Below are 20,181 nucleotides of genomic sequence, written 5' to 3'. Positions count from 1 at the left end.
TTTTGCTTTAGTCCTGAAAACCAACTGGGTGACCTTGAGCCAATCACAAGGAGACTGGGAGTTCTAGTCCCATTTTAGTCATGAAGGCCTACTGGGTGACCTTGAGCCAATCACAAGGAGACCAGCAGCTATAGCCTTACCACTGGGTGATTTTGAGGCAATCAGAAGGAAACCAGGAGTTCTAATCTCACGTTAGTCATGAAAGCCAACTGGGTGACTTTGAGCCAATCACCAGGAAACTGGGAATTCTAGCTCTGAGAGCTAGCTGGGTGACTTTGAGCCAATCATTTTCTTTCACCCCAATTGTTGTTGTGGTGGTGGGGGGAATAGGAGGAGGAAGATGTGGTTGGGTATGTCCATGCCTTATTTGTTAAATTAAACAAGGCTGGATGTAAATAAATAAAAGGATGATAAAGAAGTAAACGAGGGAAGCCTGGATTCCTTTAATAAAATGGAAGGACTCGTTTAACGACCGCAGGGGCTTACCAACATGCTTTGCTTGGAAGATTTCCATGTCTGTGGCTGTGCCTTAGCTGTCTGGTGCCTCACGATGGAAGGATAGGCTGGGAGGGAGACACAAGGCAGCTTTGGTTACTTCCAAAAAATATGGGCTTTCTCGCCCACACTGGCATGGTTTGCTGAACCAGTCCCAGAACACAGGAGCTTTTGAACAAGCTGGTGCTTTATTTATTTATTTTTATTTATTTATTTTGTCCAATACACAATGAGGGTTTTAGTGGGTATATATCAATACACACATAGTAAAATACATGATGAAGGTTATAGAGGAGATACTCATAGTAAAATATATCTAAGAAATAATAGAAAAGAAGAATAGAAAAGAAGAATAGAACATATCAATGAAAGAATAGAACATATCAATGAAAGAATAGAACATATCAATGAAAGAATAGAAGAAGAGATATAGGAATAGAAGAAAGGTAGAGGAGATATAGGAGAGCAATGGGACAGGGGACGGAAGGCACTCTAGTGCACTTGTACTCGCCCCTTTCTGACCTCTTAGGAATCTGGATAGGTCAACCGTAGATAATCTAAGGGTAAAGTGTTGGGGGTTTGGGGATGACACTATGGAGTCCGGTAATGAGTTCCACGCTTCGACAACTCGGTTACTGAAGTCATATTTTTTACAGTCAAGTTTGGAGCGGTTAATATTAAGTTTAAATCTGTTGTGTGCTCTTGTGTTGTTGTGGTTGAAGCTGAAGTAGTCGCCGACAGGCAGGACGTTGCAGCATATGATCTTGTGGGCAATACTTAGATCTTGTTTAAATAAGGCGTCTTAGTTCTAAACTTTCTAGGCCCAGGATTGAAAGTCTAGTCTTGTAGGGTATTCTGTTTCGAGTGGAGGAGTGAAGGGCTCTTCTGGTGAAGTATCTTTGGACATTTTCTAGGGTGTTAATGTCTGAGATGCGATATGGGTTCCAAACAGATGAGCTGTATTCGAGAATGGGTCTGGCAAAAGTTTTGTAAGCTCTGGTTAGTGTGAGATTGCCAGAGCAGAGGTTAAGTAGGATTAGGAGAACAGCTTGACCCGTGCTTCTTTGTGGCAACCCCTGAGATATTAGAAGGCTGCCATCATGTCAACCCTTGTCCTTCTTTTTATCAAACTAGGCTTATCATCTGCACCTCCTTAACTGTCTGGTTTGGTGCTGCAACCCAACAGGACCGACACAGACTTCAGAAGATAATCAGAATTGCAGAAAAAACAATTGCTGCCAATCTGCCTTCCATTGAGGACCTGTATACTGCATGAGTCAAAAAGAGGGCAGGTAAAATATTTACTGACCCCTCACATCCTGGACACAAATTGTTTCAACTCCTACCCTCAAAACGTCGCTACAGAGCACTGCACACCAAGACAACTAGACACAAGAACAGTTTTTTCCCGAACGCCATCACTCTACTAAACAAATAATTCCCTCAACACTGTCAGACTTTCTACTAAATCTGCACTTCTATTCTACTAGTTTTTCTCATCATTCCTATCACCCATTTCCTCCCATGTTGACTGTATGACTGTAACTTGTTGCGTATATCCTAAGATTTTTATTAATATTGCTTCTTCATTGCTTATTTGACCCCTGTGACAATCATTAGTTTAGTTTAGTTTAGTTTAATCAGATTTGTATGCCGCCCCTCTCCGCAGACTCGGGGCGGCTCACAGCAATAGCAATACAATGTAAGACAAATCCAATATTTAAATTAATTTTAAAAACACCACAAATTAAAACCGATCATACACACTAGCGTACCATGCATAAATTTTATAAGCCTAGGGGGAGGGAACATGTCAATTCCCCCATGCCTGACGACAGAGGTAGGTTTTAAGGAGTGTACAACATTAAGTGTTGTACCACATGATTCTTGACAAATATATCTGGGGTGTATGTAATATTGTGCATGGGATAACTTATATTTTATTTTATGTACTTTGAGAGCATATGCACCAAGACAAATTCCTTGTGTGTCCAATCACACTTGGCCAATAAAATTCTATTCTATTCTATTCTATCCCATCCCTGCTGTTCCCTAAGTCAGTGATTTTCAACCTTTTTTGAGCCGTGGCACATTTTTTACATTTACGAAACCCTGGGGCACATTGAGTGGGGGGGGGGGCATAAAAAAAGTTTGAACAAAAAAAATTCTCTCTCTTCCTCCCCTTCGCTCTATTTCTTTCTCCCTCCCTCTTTCTCTCCCTTCCTTCCTCTTTCTTTCTCTCTCTCTCCATCCCTCTTTCTTTCTCTTCCTTCCTTCCTCTCTTTTTTGCTCTCTTTCTCTCTCCCTCCCTACGTCCCTCTATGTCTTTCTCTCTCCTTCCCTCCCTCTCTTTCTCTCTCTCTCTCTTTCTCTTTCTTTCTCTTGTTCTTTCTCTCTCTCTTGCTTTCTTTCTCTCTAGTTCTTTCTCTCTCTCTCTCGCTCTTCCTCTCTCTTGCTTTCTTTCTCTCTTGCTTTCTCTCTCTCTTGCTTTCTTTCTCTCTGAGCTTCGCGGCACACCTGACCATGTCTCGCGGCACACTAGTGTGCCACGGCACACTGGTTGAAAAACACTGCCCTAAGTCAACTGCGGTTTATAAATCGAGGGCTACTTGTAGGAACAAACGGAGAAGAGAAGACAGGATAGGGAGGGAGGGGTCCAAAGGGAGGTAGAAGCCCTGGAATACCATTCTTAGTATAGAGGCTGCCGTCAGACTGCTTGCTGAAATCTCCGGGTGAACTCTGCCCCATTGAGGGGAACTGATACGGCATCTTGGATCCATTGCCCGCTGGAAAATAGAAAAAGCAACATGATGGTGAGAGGGGTAGGTTTTCCCAGCCCGTTGGGCATTATCCCCAAAGTGCTGAACCAAGACGAATGATTGATTGATTGATTCAGTTTGTATGCCACCCATCTTAGAGGCGAATTTGGGTTGACACATCCCAGCAACTAGATTAGATTAGATTTATTGGATTTATATGCCGCCCCTCTCCGCAAACTCGTGGTGGCTCACAACAATAATAAAAAAACAGTACATAATAACAAATCCAATGCCCACCAATCTAATTACAATTTAAAATTAGTAATTTCATAAAACAATCCCAATATATATTAAAAAAAACAGGCACACAGTCAATCAATCAACAAAACAACATGGGCAAGGGGGAGATGTTTTAGTTCCCCCATGCCTGACGGCAGAGGTGGGTCTTAAGGAGTTTACGAAAGGCAAGGAGGGTGGGGGCAATCCTAATCTCAGGGGAGAGCTGGTTCCAGAGGGTCGGGGCCCCCACAGAGAAGGCTCTTCCCCGGGGTCCCGCCAGACGACATTGTTTAGTCGACGGGACCCAAAGAAGGCCGACTCTGTGGGACCTAACTGGCCACTGGGATTCGTGCAGCAGGAGGTGGTCAAGTATAGCATGAGGACCACAAGATGGGTTTTCCGCTCAGGAGCGCTGAAAACCTTAACCTGCTACATCAGGAAGAAGGAAATTGAGGACCTGAACTCCATACATACAAATCTAATTAATAATAATAATAATAATAATAATAATAATAATAATAATAATAATAATAGGGATCTGGAAGGCATAGGGCAAATATTCAGCCCATTCGAATTTTTGGGCTTTCCATTGGCATAAGCCCAGATGGCAAGTTCTCAATTTTTCCAGGGTGCCCGAAATAATAATAATGATAATAATAATAATAATAATAATAATAATAATAATAATAATAATAATAATAATAACAAGAAGAAGAAGAAGAAGAACTACTACTACTACTATTATTATTATTATTATTATTATTATTATTATTATTATTATTAATTAGATTTGTATGCCACCCTTCTCCGAAGACCCAGGGTGACTCACAGAAATTGCACACATAATTCCTGCAGAGATATCAATTTAAAAATGTTACATTAACTCGTATTATTTAAAAGAAAAAAGAAAAAAAAGAAACCCACCAATTAGTCACGTCCAATGTTGTTCCTACTTATTTGCATAATGAGCCTATTGCTTTCTTAATAGTAATTAACGCCCTATTGAAATCTTCTTTAAAAAGCCATGATCTTTTAGAGAGGACAAAATAGCCGTTGCAAAGGCACCCATCAGCTCAAAATAGACTGATTTTTGCAGAAATATTCTTTTTTGCCCTCAATTGAAAGGTCTCCTGTCTTGACTGTGCCAAGCTTGCCCTGGTTGGCTCTTCTGGTTGAAGTTTTGACATGATGCAAAGTTAAATTTGAAATTGGGTTGAAGTGGTCTGTGTGTGTGTGTGTGTGTGTGTATCTCTTTATCTCCGTCTCTCTCTCTCTCTCTCTCTCTCTCTCTGTTTCTCTCGATGTCAATCTCTCTCTCTCTCTTTCTTTCTCTCTTTCTTTCTTTCTTTCTCTCTTTCTCTCTCTCTTTGTCTCTCTGTCTGTCTCTCTCCCTCTCTTTCTCTCTCTCTCTCTTTGTCTCTCTGTCTGTCTCTCTCTCTTTCTCTCTCTTTCTTTATTTCTTTCTCTTTGTCTTACTGTCTCTTTCTTTCTTTCTTTCTTTCTCTCTCTTTCTTTCTTTCTCTTTCTCTTTCTCTCTCTTTCTCTCTCTTTCTTTATTTCTTTCTCTCTTTGTCTTGCTGTCTCTCTTTTTCTCTCTCTTTCTTTCTTTCCCTCTCTCTCTCTCTTTGTCTGTATGTCTCTCTTTTTCTGTCTTCCTTTCTCTCTTTCTTTCTTTCTCTCTCTGTGTCTCTCTTTCTTTCTCTTTCTCTCTCTCTCTTTCTCTCTCTCTCCCTCTCTCTGTTTCACTGTCTCTTTCTCTTTTTTTCTTTCTTTCTTTCCTTCTCTCTCTCTCTCTCTTTGTCTCTCTGTATGTTTCTCTCTCTTTCTCTCTGTCTTTCTCTCTCTCTCTCTCCCTTTCTCTCTCTCTTGCTCAGGAATTCTGGAAGTTGAAGTCCACAAGTCATAGAAGAGCCAACTTTGATGGTCCCTGGCCTAGACAGAACTGAAACCTTCCAAAATGATGGACAAATTTGAGCAGATGCATGACCAATTACCTTTCAGGGAGAACGCTGAGTTTCCGGCTGCAAGGGTCTCTTCGGTAGTTTGCATGGAAGAAAACTCCCAACCTCGACTGTTGTAATTTCCTCCTAGGTTTCCTCCTAAATGAAAGAATTTAGACCAGACGGTAATCAGAAAGATGGGAGTGAGGTTCTTCTGGAGTCATCGTTGAAACAATGATGTTTCAGCAAGAAATTGGAAGGAGATAATTGACTCTCTGGGGAAGGAATTTGGTTCAGAAAATATATATTTTTCCCCATAATGGTTTCCTTTGAGTGGACATTTAATGACTCCCTCGTGTTTTAGGCCTTGGTCCAATTAGGTGGACACTTACATGGCAGAAGACATAAATAGACAGGTCAAGATGCTTTTTTTGTGAGCCAGGTAAAGAAACTGGAGAGTTGTCTCCGTCTATTTATTTATTTATTTATTTATTATTTATTTATTGGACTTGGATGTTGCCCCTCTCTGCAGACTCGGGGTGGTTCACAACATATCAAAAAATCCACAATATATAAAATACATCTAGAAACATAGAAGATTGACGGCAAAAAAAGACCTCCTGGTCCATCTAGTCTGCCCTTCTACTATTTCCTGTATTTTATCTTAGGGTGGATCTATGTTTATCTCAAGCAGGTTTAAATTCAGTGACTGTGGATCACATCTGCTGGAAGTTTGTTCCAAGCATCTATGACTCTTTCAGTCAAATAATATTTTCTCACATTGCTTCTGATTTTTACACCCAACTAACCTCAGATTGTGCCCCCCATGTTCTTGGGTTCACTTTCTTATTAAAAACACTTCCCTCCTGGGGGGGGGGGGTCTTCCTTACCTTTTGGAGACAAGAACATGGAAAACCTCTTCATGTTATCGGGCTGGTTCCAGTCGGAAAAATTGTTCATCATGAAACGGTGATCACCTACAAAAATGAGGACACCAGAGAATGAATCTCTGTAGTTGTCAGGAGATAGATACACACGGCAACCACAAAATGAGAAGGAATAGGTACAGCTTTGTAAAAGCAGGGTTTTTAAAAGCTATAAAAGCTCTTAGAGCACCAAGGACCCCAAGTCCTCTTTCTCTATCTATCTATCATCTATATCCATCCATCCATCTATTCATCCATCTATCTATCACAAATGCAAATATCTATCTACTTATCAATGCAACTATCATCTATTATTATTATTATTATTATTATTATCATCATCATCAACAACAACAACTATATATCATCTATTTACTTATCAATGCAACTATCATCTATATTATCCCTATTATTATTACTATTATTATTATTATTATTATTATTATTATTATTATTGTTACATCAAAGTGTTGGTCATGACCTTTAAAGCCCTACATGGCATTGGATCAGATTACCTCCGGAACCGCCTGCTACCGCACGAATCCCAGCGTCCGATAAGGTCCCACAGAGTTGGCCTTCTCCGGGTCCCGTTGACTAAACAATGTCATTTGGCGGGCCCCAGGGGAAGAGCCTTCTCTGTGGCAGCCCCGGCCCTCTGGAACCAACTCCCCCCAGAGATTAGAACTGCCCCCACCCTCCCTGTCTTTCGTAAACTACTCAAGACTCATTTATACCGCCAGGCATGGGGGAGTTGAGATAGCTCTTCCCCCTAGGCCATTACAAGTCATGCATGGTATGTTTGTGTGTATGTTTGGTTTTATAATAGGGGTTTTTAGTTGTTTTGTTGTGTTTATTATTGTTGTTAGCCGCCCCGAGTCTGTGGACAGGGGCGGCATACAAATCCAATAAATTATTATTATTATTATTATTATTATTATTATTATTATTATTATTATTATTATCATTAACAATTATTTATCATCTATTTGCTTATCAATCCTATTATTATTATTATTATTATTATTATTGCCCTCATTATCAACTATCTATCATCTATCTACTTATCAATCCAACTATCATCTATTATTATTATTATTATTATTATTATTATTATTATCATCATCATTATCATCTCTCCCTTTCTTTCTTTCTTTCTTTCTTTCTTTCTCTCTCTCCCTCTCTCTGCCTCTTCCCTTCTCTCTCTAACTATCTCTCTCTGTTCTCCAGATGCATTAGAGCAGTGGTCCTCAACCTGGGGGTCGTAACCCCTTTGGGGGTCGAACGACCGTTTCAGAGGGGTCGCCTAAGACCATGAGAAAAGACAAATTTCCCATGGTGCCAGGAACTAAAGCTTCTATTCTTGCACTTTGGAACATATTTTTACAATCTGACCAATCAGGCGTTTACAGTGGAGGTGTCCCTCTGACCTTACAGCCAATAGGATTAAAGCTCTGTTGGGAGAATTGGTGCTAGACTTATGCTTGGGGGTCACCACAACATGAGGGGTCATGGCATTAGAAAGGTTGGGAACCACTGCATTAGAGTCTCCAAATCTCCATTGTTTAGGTGCATCTGAAGGTTAGAGAGAATTCCAAGAACTTTCTTTTGGCCAAGTAATAACTCAAAGTACGTTGATCAGAATCTTAATGAAAGATTTTGTTGAGGTTTCCACAATGACTTTACAACAAGTAATGGATCAGAGACTTTTTCAACGAGTACAAGCGGTCACCTCCTCTTTTCTTCCCAAATGAAAAGATGATAAAATCATGCCTTGGTCGCCTAACCTAGCCTCCCCTTGCCCTGGGCTAAGCATCCATCAAGATTTCTTATCCCTGTGTCTGGGGGAGTCCGTTTTTGTTCTCACTGCCTCTTACAAGGTGGTGAATGTTTATCTCTATTTTTGAGATAAGTATCTCAGAAACGAGAGAGATCCAAATTGCATTTAACCTCTTTCTTCTTTTCATAATTGTGATCTAGCGATTCTCAGGATAGCAATCTGCCTAAGAACTATGTCAAATATTAGCTGGGATTATGAGAGATTGCACAACCCAGGTAAAAACAGTGAGGCTCAGCAATATAAGATTATTATTTTTAGATCTACATTAAAAAACAACAACAATTGATGTGATGCCACCCATGATATCATCCCCGGCTTGCCTGAGGCACTTGTAGCTTGTACAAGTTCAACAATGTTCTCCTGGTTTGCTCCACCCTCCAATCTGTGTGGCCAAAATGGCCCCTTTCCACAGCTGAATGAACATCGGCTCTCAGATCCCCCTACCGTTTTCCATGTGGTTCCTCTCGATGAAACTCCTGCTGAGGTCAGCCTTGCAGATTTTCTCCACGTGCCTCATGCACACATTCAGGAGGTCGTCTCTGAGTATCCCCATGGCTGGGCTCATGTTCTCTCCTTCCAGCAAGATGTTGTACGTTGGCAGAGATGGAGGGATCACATAGTTTCTCATCATAGCTCCAAATTCCTGGGAAGAGAGGAGAGAGAAGGGAGAAGAGAGAAAGAGAAAGAGGGAGAGGAGAGAGAGGGGAGAGAAGGAAAAAGGAGGAGGGGAGAGAGGACAGAGAAAGGAGAAGAGAGAAAGGGAAAGAGAGATGAGAGAAAAGAGAGAGAGAGAAGGGAGAAGAAAGAAAGGGGAAGAGAAGAGAGGAGAGAGAGAAGGGAGAAGAAAGAAAGGGAAAGAGAGAGATGAGAGAAAAGAGAGAGGGAGAAGGGAGAAGAAAGAAAGGGGAAGAGAAGAAAGTAAAGAGAGAAGGGAGAAGAAAGAAAGGGAAAGAGAGAGACGAGAGAAAGAGAGAGAGAAGGGAGAAGAAAGAAAGGGGAAGAGAAGAGAGGAGAGAGAAGGGAGAGAGAGAAGGGAGAAGAAAGAGGAGAGAAAGGAGAGAAAAGAGAGGAGAGAGAGAGAAGGGAGAAGAGAGAAAGGGAAAGAGAGAAAGGAGAGAAAGGAGAAAGGAGAGAGAAAATGGAGAAGAAAGAAAAGGAAGAGAGGAGAGAGAGGAGAAAGGAGAGAGTGAAGGGAGAAGAGAGAAAGAAGAAACAAGAAGAAAGAGGGAGGAGGGAGGAGTGGGAACCGAAGTGGGAGGAGGAGGAGAAGAAGAAGAAGAAGAGGAAGAAGAGGAAGAAGAAGAAGAAGAAGAAGAAGAAGAAGAAGAAGAAGAAGAAGAAGAAGAAGAAGAAGAAGAAGAAGAAGAAGAAGAAGAAGAAAGACTTTCAATGTCAGGCTATATTGCAAAAATATAAGAGGCTGCCAATTTCAACACATACTTAATGGGATAGGTTTGCCTGAAATGTAAACCAAATTAAATTCTCCCCTGGCTAATTAACCTTATTAAAGCTATCCCAGGTGGATCCTGCCCTACTGCCAGGCAGAATAAACATGCAATTGCATCCCCATTAACATGTATCAACAATTTTAATGGGAGGAGGGCTACCAGGTACACCCAGAGACATTTGACATGGAAATGGAAGGAGATGGTGTCATGGTGTCCATGCATTAGCAGTTGATCAGGCTGAAATCATCTTCGTTGTGGACTTTGTTCTCCCAAACAACCGTACAGCAACTACTGCAATGTGCTCCGCATGGGGCTACCCTTAAAGAGCGTTCGGAGACTACAATTAGTCCAGAACGCGGCTGCGCAAATTGTTGTGGGTGTGCCCAAATAGACCCACAAAACTCCAACACTCCACAAGCTGCACCGGCTTCCAATTGGTCTCTGGATGTAATTTAAGTTGTTGGTTATCACCCTACATGGCTTAGGACCAAACTACTTCTCAGTGGCCCACAGGGTCAGCTTTCTCCAGGTCCTGTCAGTCAAACAGGAACGAGCTTCCCCTGGAGATCCATACTGACCCCCCACCCCTGGCCTTCCAGAAAACAGGGGTGGCCTACTGCCCTGACTGGGGGGAGCACAGTGGGGTAGCAAAAATGGAGCTCCACCCCAGAGCACCCAATTTGCACTGAAAGATGTTGAAAGAAAATGCAGGGCGTCCGGCATAAGCCACGCCCACAGTGCGGTAGTAAACATTTTAGTATGCTGCCTAAGACCGTTGAGCAACATAGAAACATAGAAGTCTGACGGCAGAAAAAGACCTCATGGTCCATCTAGTCTGCCCTTATACTATTTCCTTTATTTTATCTTAGGATGGATATATGTTTATCCCTGGCATGTTTAAATTCAGTTACTGTGGATTTACCAACCACGTCTGCTGGAAGTTTGTTCCAAGCATCTACTACTCTTTCAGTAAAATAATATTTTCTCATGTTGCTTTTGATCTTTCCCCCAACTGACTTCAGATTGTGTCCCCTTGTTCTTGGGTTCACTTTCCTATTAAAAACACTTCCCTCCTGAACCTTATTTAACCCTTTAACATATTTAAATGTTTCGATCATGTCCCCCCTTTCACTTCTGTCCTCCAGACTATACAGGTTGAGTTCATGAAGTCTTTCCTGATACGTTTTATGCTTAAGACCTTCCACCATTCTTGTAGCCCGTCTTTGGACCCGTTCAATTTTGTCAATATCTTTTTGCAGGTGAGGTCTCCAGAACTGAACACAGTATTCCAAATGTGGTCTCACCAGTACTCTATATAGCGGGATCATAATCTCCCTCTTCCTGCTTGTTATACCTCCAGCTATGCAGCCAAGCATCCTACATCATTCAGGTCTGGCCTAAAAGTGATGAATGTTTTTAGTATTGGGGTTTGAAATTGTTGCATATTGTTCTACTGTTGCATGCCGCCCAGAGTTGGCCAGGAGTTTGGCGGCCTATAAATTTAATAAATTTAAATTATAATAATAATAATAACAACAGAGTTGGAAGGGACCTTGGAGGTCTTCTAGTCCAACCCCCTGCTTAGGCAGGAAACCCTACATTACTTCAGACAGATGGTTATCCAACATCTCCTTAAAAACTTCCAGTGTTGGAGCATTCACAACTTCTGGAGGCAAGCTGTTCCACTGGTTAATTGTTCAATCAGGAAATTTCTCCTTAGTTCTAAGTTGCTTCTCTCCTTGTTTAGTTTCCACTCGTTGCTTCTTGTTCTACCCTTAGGTGCTTTGGAGAATGGGTTGACTCCCACTTCTTTGTGGCAACCCCTGAGATCATGGAACATGGCTATCATGTTTGCTTCTTTTCTAAACTAAAGAAGGAGAGAAGTAACTTAGAACTAAGGAGAAATTTCCTGACAGTTAGAACAATTAATCAGTGGAACAGCTTGCCTCCAGAAGTGGTGAATGCTCCAACACTAGCCAAGCCCAGTTCCTGCAACCATTCTTTATATGTTTTAGCCTCTAGTCCCCTAATCATCTTTGTCGCTCTTCTCTGCATTTTTTCTAGTCTCTCAACATCCTTTTAAATTAAATTAAATTAAATTAAAATGGTACCTGTAGGAAGAGCACAGAGTCGCTGATGAGGCCAATCTGTTCTCTTGTTTCCTTGTCCTCCTGCAATAATTTGACTCGGTCTTCCAGTTCCTCCACAATCTCCTTGATGTTCTCCACCGCCACCTTCTCCCGGTGATCCAGACCAGCCTTGACCTCATCCCGCTGTTTCTCGATGTCACGGATCAGCTCTTTGAAATGCTGGTCCACGGTGGCTTTTTCATTGGCAGTAAAATTCTAAACGGAGACCCCCCGAGAAAGGTGAAGAGATAACCCATTTTCCATTAAAAATCCGAAACGGCCTTTGCAGAGCAACTATTAATTTAAGATCTTCCTTCGGGTTAGGAGTCTATATTTTCGTAAGGACATAAACCTCTCTTTTTATGAAAAATCTTTACTTTAAACCCAAGGGGTTTTAATTCTCCCTGAAAATTCTCACCATAAATCAAAATCTCTGAAGACTTGGGGCATAACTCCCAGAGATCTCCAAAAGTAGCTATCAAATTATAATTTCAAAGAATCCTTACAGGAGACGTTATTAAACACAGGACCGAGCGTAATCTTTAACTAGATGTAATCTTAATAGCAAATGATTGCAACTTTTTGGAGTGGGGCTTCTTTTCCCAGTAATAGGTTCAGTAAAATTTAATTTTCCTAGCCATGTAATTTAGATAGCAGTGAATTGCTCCCAGTTCAGACCAGTTTTAGAACTTGCAGCACAAATGACAGGAAAGGGTTTTACAATCGGTGTTAGGCAGCAGCTGGTGGGCTCAGATGTTTCATCCCAGTAGGAATTTCTGGGATGCGTGCGCAGCTGTGCGCCCCCAACACACACCCATGTGATATTTGGTTTGTGCACATGCACAGCAAAGTCTTCCATGAGGATGCTCACGTGAGTGAGATTGTTTGCTTCTGCGCATGAGTGGAAGCAAAAATATTGGCGAAAATTGCCGAAATCTCATTCACGTGTGCAACCTCATGCGAGATTTCTCTTGTTGCACACATGCAGAAGCCAAATCTCGCACCGATGTGCCGATCGGGCGCATAGGAACCTGCATCAGCTTTGGAGGGTGTACCAGTAGGAGGTAAGACAAGCGACCCTTTGCTGTTTAGAACCAACTACTGTTTTTAGATACGGGTTAAATAGAGAATTTAGAGGTGGTCATTTCAACTTTGTCATTCACACTCAAGGTGCTGTTATTGGAGCAAGCCCTCCTGAGCAGCGTAGAATCCCAGTGAAGGAACCACCCTACCTAAAAAACAACCATGTACAGTGATACCTCTACTTAAAAACACCTCTACTTAAGAACTTTTGTAGATAAGAACTGGGTGTTCAAGATTTTTTTGCCTCTACTTAAGAAACATTTTCTACTTAAGAACCCGAGTCCGGAAAAAATTCCCTGGAAATTTCAGAGCAGCACAAAGGCCCGGCCAGTTTCCTGCCATTCCCCCTTTAATCCCGGCCATCTGGGCTGCCAGAGGAGCCTTTTGGTGGAACTTAAGGAGGCTTTGGCAGCCCAGAGCGAATGAAGCATTTTCCTTTCTCTGGGTGCTTGGAGAGGGAATAAACCTCTGCCAGTGCCCAGAGAAAAGAAACGTTCCCTTCGCTCTGGGCAGCCGAGGAGTCACCACCGCAAAGGCAAAGCGTCAGCTACAAAGTGAGTGAGCAAGAGGAGAAGGGAGCCCTTCAGCATGGGAAGGAAGAGGAAGCAGGTAGCAGCAGCAGCAGCCAGTGTATGGGAGGCAGCCTCACGCCAGGTGTATTGTAGGTGTGTGCTCATCCTCACCGCTTCAGTGTCCCTCTTTTTTTTTTAAGCCTTAAAGCTTTAGATTTTTTTGATTCCCGTCACCTCACCTTCTTCATTCGGCAGCAACTGTCCTCCTCTTCTTCCTCCTTCTCCTCCCACCCAAATTCCAAGCTTTTATTTCTTTCCTAATGGGTTTGCGTGCATTATTTGCTTTTACATTGATTCCTATGGGAAAAATTGCTTCTACTTAAGAACCTGGTCACGGAACAAATTAAGTTCTTAAGTAGAGGTACCACTGTATGCTTAATTTTTGTACAAATTCGCTGCGCAAGAAGAAACCACAGAAGTTTGCAAAAAATCATGCCATGACCTGCAGCCGAGATCTAACAAATTATCTCCTTGTGGCTTCCTTGTTCATTCACAATACGTCTCATCGCCCATTCAAGTCAAAGCCACTTTTTTTCTTCTCACAGAAAAATTCTCCACTAAATTCCTCCCCAAACACAGACGGTTTCTTTGTGGTCACAGCAAGAAGACCGTACACAAATGATGTTGTGAAATTCTGGGAGTCTTGTGTGGGTGTGAGTGAATTCAGCATTCTTAGGTATGTGTGTCTAGCCCCAAACTAGAGACGTCACTATTATAAAATTCACAGGAAATAATAGTAATAAGAGATCTGGATTAATTCTGCTTTGGTTAGATCTCATCTCGTGGAAAAAGAAGCAAAAGATTAAAATTTAATCTTCGTTATTCCAGGATGGATCATTTGGAGAAATGGATTTTTAGCTACAGGGCACCAAATTCTGACTTGGGGTGGGAAATCCCAATATATATTTTAAAATGCTATTGCTATTCCTTCCTTCCTCCCTCCCTCCCTGCCTCTCTCTCTCTCCCTCTCTTTCTATCTATCCTTCTTTCTTTCTTTCTTTCCTTCCTTCCTTCCTCCCTCCCTGCCTCTCTCTCTCTCTCTTTCTATCTATCCTTCCTTCTTTCTTTCTTTCTTTCTTTCTTTCCTTCCTTTTCCTTCCTTTTTCTTCCTTCCTTCCTTCCTTCCTTCCTTCCTCCATGCCTGCCTCTCTCTCTCTCTTTCTTTTTCTTTCTATCTATCTATCTATCCTTCCTTCTTTCTTTCCTTCCTTCCTTTTTCTTCCTTCCTTCCTTCCTTCCTCCCTCCCTGCCTCTCTCTTTTTCTTTCTTTCTATCTATCTATCCTTCCTTCTTTCTTTCCTTCCTTCCTTTTTCTTTCTTCCTTTTTCTTCCTTCCTTCCTTCCTCCCTCCCTGCCTGCCTCTCTCTCTCTCTGTCTCTTTTTTTCTTTCTATCTATCTATCCTTCCTTCTTTCTTTCTTTCTTTCCTTCCTTTTTCTTTCTTCCTTTTTCTTCCTTCTTTCCTTCCTTCCTTCCCTCCCTCCCTTCCCTCAAGACCTACGGTGGCGAGTGGTTAGAGTGCAGCACTGGAGGCTACTTCAGCTGACTGCTAGCTGTAGTTCAGCAGTTCAAATCTCACCACCGGCTCAAGATTGATTCAGCCTTCCATCCTTCCGAGTCAGCCTTCCCCTTCTGGGTCAAATGGGGAGCCAGATTGTTGGGGGGCAATATGCTAATTTTGTTAACCACTTAGAGAGGGCTGTAAAAGTCTAAATGCTAAGCGCTATTGCTATTGTGAAAGGCCCACATTGATGAGCATCAAGCCAACATGAGCCAAGGTTCAGTTGCCACGGATGATCGAAACCAAGCCAACTCCAAATGGCACGTCAAGAACTAGCATGAGAAGACCCAAGAGGAAGGAAGGACATTGGGTGCCACGCTCACCTTGATACGGTCTCTCTCCTTGTGCCACTTGTCCACTTCATCATCAAGCTCAACAATCTTCAGCTGCAGCTGTTCTTTTTGCAGAGAGAGCTCAGTCTACAGGAGGGAAAGAAGGAGGAGAGTGATGAAAACATAAAGCGCCCTGAGTCAACTCTCGTGCTTTGGGCCCTGAATCACACAGAGGGCCTCCAGCTACTCTTGACAAGCCCAGAGTTGGACTTGGAAACCACCCACATTCAGATTGTTCTCCAGCGGAGCCCAAAGCCCTGAGCAAAAGCCGGCTTAGAAGCCGTCAGATTTATTTATTGATTGATTGATTTTGTCCATTGCACAATGAGAGTTATATTGGATATACATATATTTATTTTTTTTATTTATTTTTATTTTATTATTTAGATTTGTATGTATAGTAAATATATTTATTATTTTACTTATATTTATTTATTTATTTTATCCAATACAGAACGAGAGTTTTAGTGGGTATATATATATATATATATATATATATATATATATATATATATATACATACACACACATAGTAAAATACATGATTTATTTATTATTTATTTATTTATTTATTTATTATTTAGATTTGTATGCCGCCCCTCTCCGCAGACTCGGGGCGGCTCACAACAAAACAAAACAATTCATGACAAATCTAAATTATAATTTAAAACATTTTTTTAAAAAACCCATTTACTAAGCAAACATACATACACACATACCATGCATAAATTTTATATGCCCAGGGGAGATGTCTCAGTTCCCCCATGCCTGACGACAAAGGTGGGTTTTAAGGAGCTTACGAAAGGCAAGGAGAGTAGGGGCAGTTCTAATCTCTGGGGGGAGCTGGTTCCAGAGAGTCGGGGCTGCCACAGAGAAGGCTCTTCCCCTGGGGCCCGCCAACCGACATTGTTTAGTTGATGGGACCCGGAGAAGGCCCACTCTGTGGGACCTAATCGGTCGCTGGGATTCGTGCGGCAGAAGGCAGTCTCGGAGATATTCTGGTCCAATGATGAAGGTTATAGAGGAGATACTCATAGTAAAATATATCTATGAAAGAATAGAAGAAGAGATATAGGAATAGAAGAAAGGTATAGGAGATATAGGAGAGCAATAGGACAGGGGACGGAAGGCACTCTAGTGCAATTGTACTCGCCCCTATAATGAAGGTTATAGAGGATATACTCATAGTAAAATATATCGAAGAAAGAATAGAAGAGAAGAAATAGGAATAAAATATATCAGTGAAAGAACAGAATAAATATAGGAAAGAAGAAAGGTATAGGAGATGTAGGAGAGCAATAGGACAGGGGACGGAAGGCACTCTAGTGCACTTATGCACACCCCTTACTGACCTCTTAAGAATCCGGAGAGGTCAACCGTGGATAGTCTAAGGGTAAAGTGTTGGGGGTTTGGGGATGACACTACAGAATCCAGTAATGAGTTCCATGCTTCGACAACTCGGTTACTGAAGTCGTATTTTTTACAGTCAAGTTTGGACTGGTTAATATTAAGTTTAAATCTGTTGTGTGCTCTTGTGTTGTTGTGGTTGAAGCTGAAGTAGTCGCCGACAGGCAGTCTGTTGCAGCATATAATTTTGTAGATCATGTTTAAGGCATCTTAGTTCTAAGCTTTCTAGACCCAGGGTTGAAAGTCTAGTCTCGTAGGGTATTCTGTTTCGAGTGGAGGAGTGAAGGGCTCTTCTGGTGAAGTATCTCTGGACATTTCTATATTTGAAATTCTATTTTTTTTAATGAATCGCTCGGGAAGAAATGGGAGTGGGAGAAAGGGACCTGTTCGACAAGAGGGGCAAAAGGAGGAGAGGTAGATTTCCAAACCCAGCTCGGTTAAAATCAAAGAAATGCGCTCAGGGTGTGCCTTACCAACGCTAAATGCTTTTCGGGTAATTGCCCGATGACGTCACCTTAAATGTTGCAATCGATCGGAAGATGCCTTTGGCAGAAATACAGTTGCAACTTGCCTGCGGATTTGGGCCCGGCCCTTTGGCATGGGTGCAAGAGGAGGTGGAAGAGAGAAAGTGTATCTGTGGCTGAGCTTGACCTCATTTTTTTTTCCTCTTTGACTTCTTTTTATTGTTGCTTGTAATTTTATAGTGTAATTTTATATCGTTGCAAGCCACCCTGAGTCCTTCAAGATTGGGCGGCACAGAAGTCAAATTAAATGAATAAGTAAATAAATGAATAAGTAAATAAGTAAATAAGTAAATAAGTAAATAAGTAAATAAGTAAATAAGTAAATAAGTAAATAAGTAAATAAGTAAATAAGTAAATAAGTAAATAAGTAAATAAGTAAATAAGTAAATAAGTAAATAAGTAAATAAGTAAATAAGTAAATAAGTAAATAAGTAAATAAGTAAATAAGTAAATAAGTAAATAAGTAAATAAGTAAATAAACAAGTAAACAAGTAAACAAGTAAACAAGTAAACAAGTAAACAAGTAAACAAGTAAATAATCCATCCATCTATCCATGTGTCCATCCAACTGCTGGTGATGGGCTCCTACGGGTACGGTCAGGTACGCAGAACTAGTAGAAAAATTTTGATTTTTTTTTTTTCCCTTCTGGGTTCTGGGTATGTTTTTCCCGTTGCAGTAAATGAAGTTGAATATGTATAAGTTTAGAAAAGCTGTGTGTGTGTGTGTGTGTATACATACAGTTTATATAATAGATAATGTGTATTTTTGTGTGTAATATGTATGTACACATATGGCATATATACATAGAATTAAATAGTATATTTTTGGATGTTCCGTCATAATAAATAGAGAGGGAAATTGTATCTCTTTGAAGCGAGGAGAGGCCAGGCACCCTAACCCAAAACCTTGACGTGAGTGACATCAAGTTGGCCACCTTTAAACCACCTCCGATCACATGGTCGTCAGGCCACTCCCATCTAGTCACATGGCTGGCAAGCCACACCCACAAAGTGATGCATCCAACCATTTGCAGTTTCTTAACTATATGATGTATACAAAGAAACATAGAAACACAGAAACATAGAAGATGCAGAAAAAGACCTCCTGGCCCATCTAGTCTGCCCTTATACTATTTCCTGTATTTTATCTTAGGATGGATATATGTTCATCCCAGGCATGTTTCAATTCAGTTACTATGGATTTACCAACCATGTCTGTTGGAAGTTTGCTCCAAGCATCTACTACTTGGAAATGGGGGACATGATCGAAACATTTAAATATGTTAAAGGTTAAATAAGATTCAGGAGGGAAGTGTTTTTAATAGGAAAGTGAACACAAGAACAAGGGGGCACAATCTGAGGTTAGTTGGGGGAAAGATCAGAAGCAATGTAAGAAAATATTATTTGACTGAAAGAGTCGTAGATGCTTGGAACAAACTTCCAGTAGACGTGGTTGGTAAATCCACAGTCACTGAATTGAAACATGCCTGGGACAAACATAGATCCATCCTAAGATAAAATACAGGAAATAGCATAAGGGCAGACTAGGTGGACCATGGGGTCTTTTTCTGCCGTCAATCTCCTATGTTCCTATGCTTCTATATAAATGATGGGAACTTTAACCAAGGGATGCTCTACTGCCCTAGATAACTTTACTTGCAAATATAGAAGAAATTTTACAAAGCTATAGTAGCACCAATAAAAATGTAACCGTCCAGCCTACAGGTAGAGATACCTTGAAGATGATTCCTGAGAAGATCAAATTGAATATCTGAAGGCCAACGATCTGCCTTCTTAATGATGTACAGAAAAGCACTTTGGATAAGAAAGGAGGTGCCGTTTTATAGCTAATTAATTCGTTTGCTCCCAGGTTTAACTCGCCGCGTTCGCCTCCTCTATGCAAATCAGCCTTCCAGCCTCAGATAACATCCCAACTTTGGCTGAAGAGCTGAAGAAACCGCTCAGGTCCCCGAGGCTTTGCACATGACCTCCGGGAACCACTCCAAAACTCGCTTCATTGTAATTTTTAATTTGGCAGATGAGGGAAACGAAAGAAAGATGAAAGGCGTGAAGGAGAGTAATCATGCGAACTATATGAAATTAATATTCTTTTTCATTTGCATGGAAATTAAATTACATGTCATTCGTTGCTGGGCTTTGACCTGCCTTCTCTTTGGTTCTGGGGACACCTCGTCTTCATAGTCCCCACCCCGCCCCGCCCTTCAGGTGGCCCAAGGCCCTTCAACAGTTGGATCGGCTCACAAGTAGGACCTTTCCCAGACTTCAGATCTCTAAGCCAAGCACCATCTACGGAGTTCTTTGCTGCCTTGGATCAGGCTATATCTTGGCAAGAGCATAAAAGACTTTCTCCCTTAAGACAGGGATGGGATGGGTTGGAAAAAAAACCGTTTCTCACTCATTTGGACTACTTGCAGAATTCTGCATGCCTGAAGCAATCCTGTCACCATTAAATGCCGTCTTTCAAGGCTGAGACGACCAACTAACCTCAGATTGGGCCCCCTTGTTCTTGGGTTCACTTTCCTCTTAAAAACACTTCCCTCCTGAATCTTATTTAACTCTTTAACATATTTAAATGTTTCGATCATGTCTCCCCCTTTCCCTTCTGTCCTCCAGACTATACAGGTAGAGTTCATGAAGACTTTCCTCATCAGTTTTATGCTTAAGACCTTCCACCATTTTTGTAGCCCGTCTTTGGACCCGTTCAATTTGACCCATATCTATTTTGCAGGTGAGGTCTCCAGAACCTGCAAATGGGGTCTCACCAGTGCTGTATATAGTGGGATCCCAATCTCCCTCTTCCGGCTTGTTATACTTCTAGCTATGCAGCCAAGCATCCTACTTGCTTTCCCTACCGCCTGACTGCACTTTC

At 41.4% G+C, this 20,181-nt stretch overlaps 1 protein-coding gene across 2 annotated transcripts in view; it reads right to left on the bottom strand.

Moving 5' to 3' along the window:
• TRIM29 (tripartite motif containing 29) overlaps window positions 1-20,181 on the bottom strand; it is a 44,831-nt gene that overhangs the window by 5,133 nt on the left and 19,517 nt on the right. For both annotated transcript variants that reach the window (XR_011560460.1, XM_070765842.1), the window contains exons 2-8: window positions 15,352-15,447; window positions 11,796-12,029; window positions 8,681-8,879; window positions 6,364-6,450; window positions 5,528-5,632; window positions 3,180-3,281; window positions 487-563 (exon numbers count right to left, since the gene is read on the bottom strand). Coding sequence is in view for 1 of the 2 variants with exons in the window: in XM_070765842.1 (XP_070621943.1) it covers window positions 487-563; window positions 3,180-3,281; window positions 5,528-5,632; window positions 6,364-6,450; window positions 8,681-8,879; window positions 11,796-12,029; window positions 15,352-15,447 (900 nt within the window). In the remaining variant the exon portion in view is untranslated. The remainder of the gene's footprint in view (window positions 1-486; window positions 564-3,179; window positions 3,282-5,527; window positions 5,633-6,363; window positions 6,451-8,680; window positions 8,880-11,795; window positions 12,030-15,351; window positions 15,448-20,181) is intronic.

The sequence above is a fragment of the Erythrolamprus reginae genome, chromosome 12, assembly GCF_031021105.1.
Source record: "Erythrolamprus reginae isolate rEryReg1 chromosome 12, rEryReg1.hap1, whole genome shotgun sequence".
In the NCBI taxonomy this organism is placed as follows: Eukaryota; Metazoa; Chordata; class Lepidosauria; order Squamata; family Dipsadidae; genus Erythrolamprus; species Erythrolamprus reginae.
Note: the sequence above shows the minus strand (reverse complement) of the source record. Positions and strands in the feature narration are given on the sequence as shown.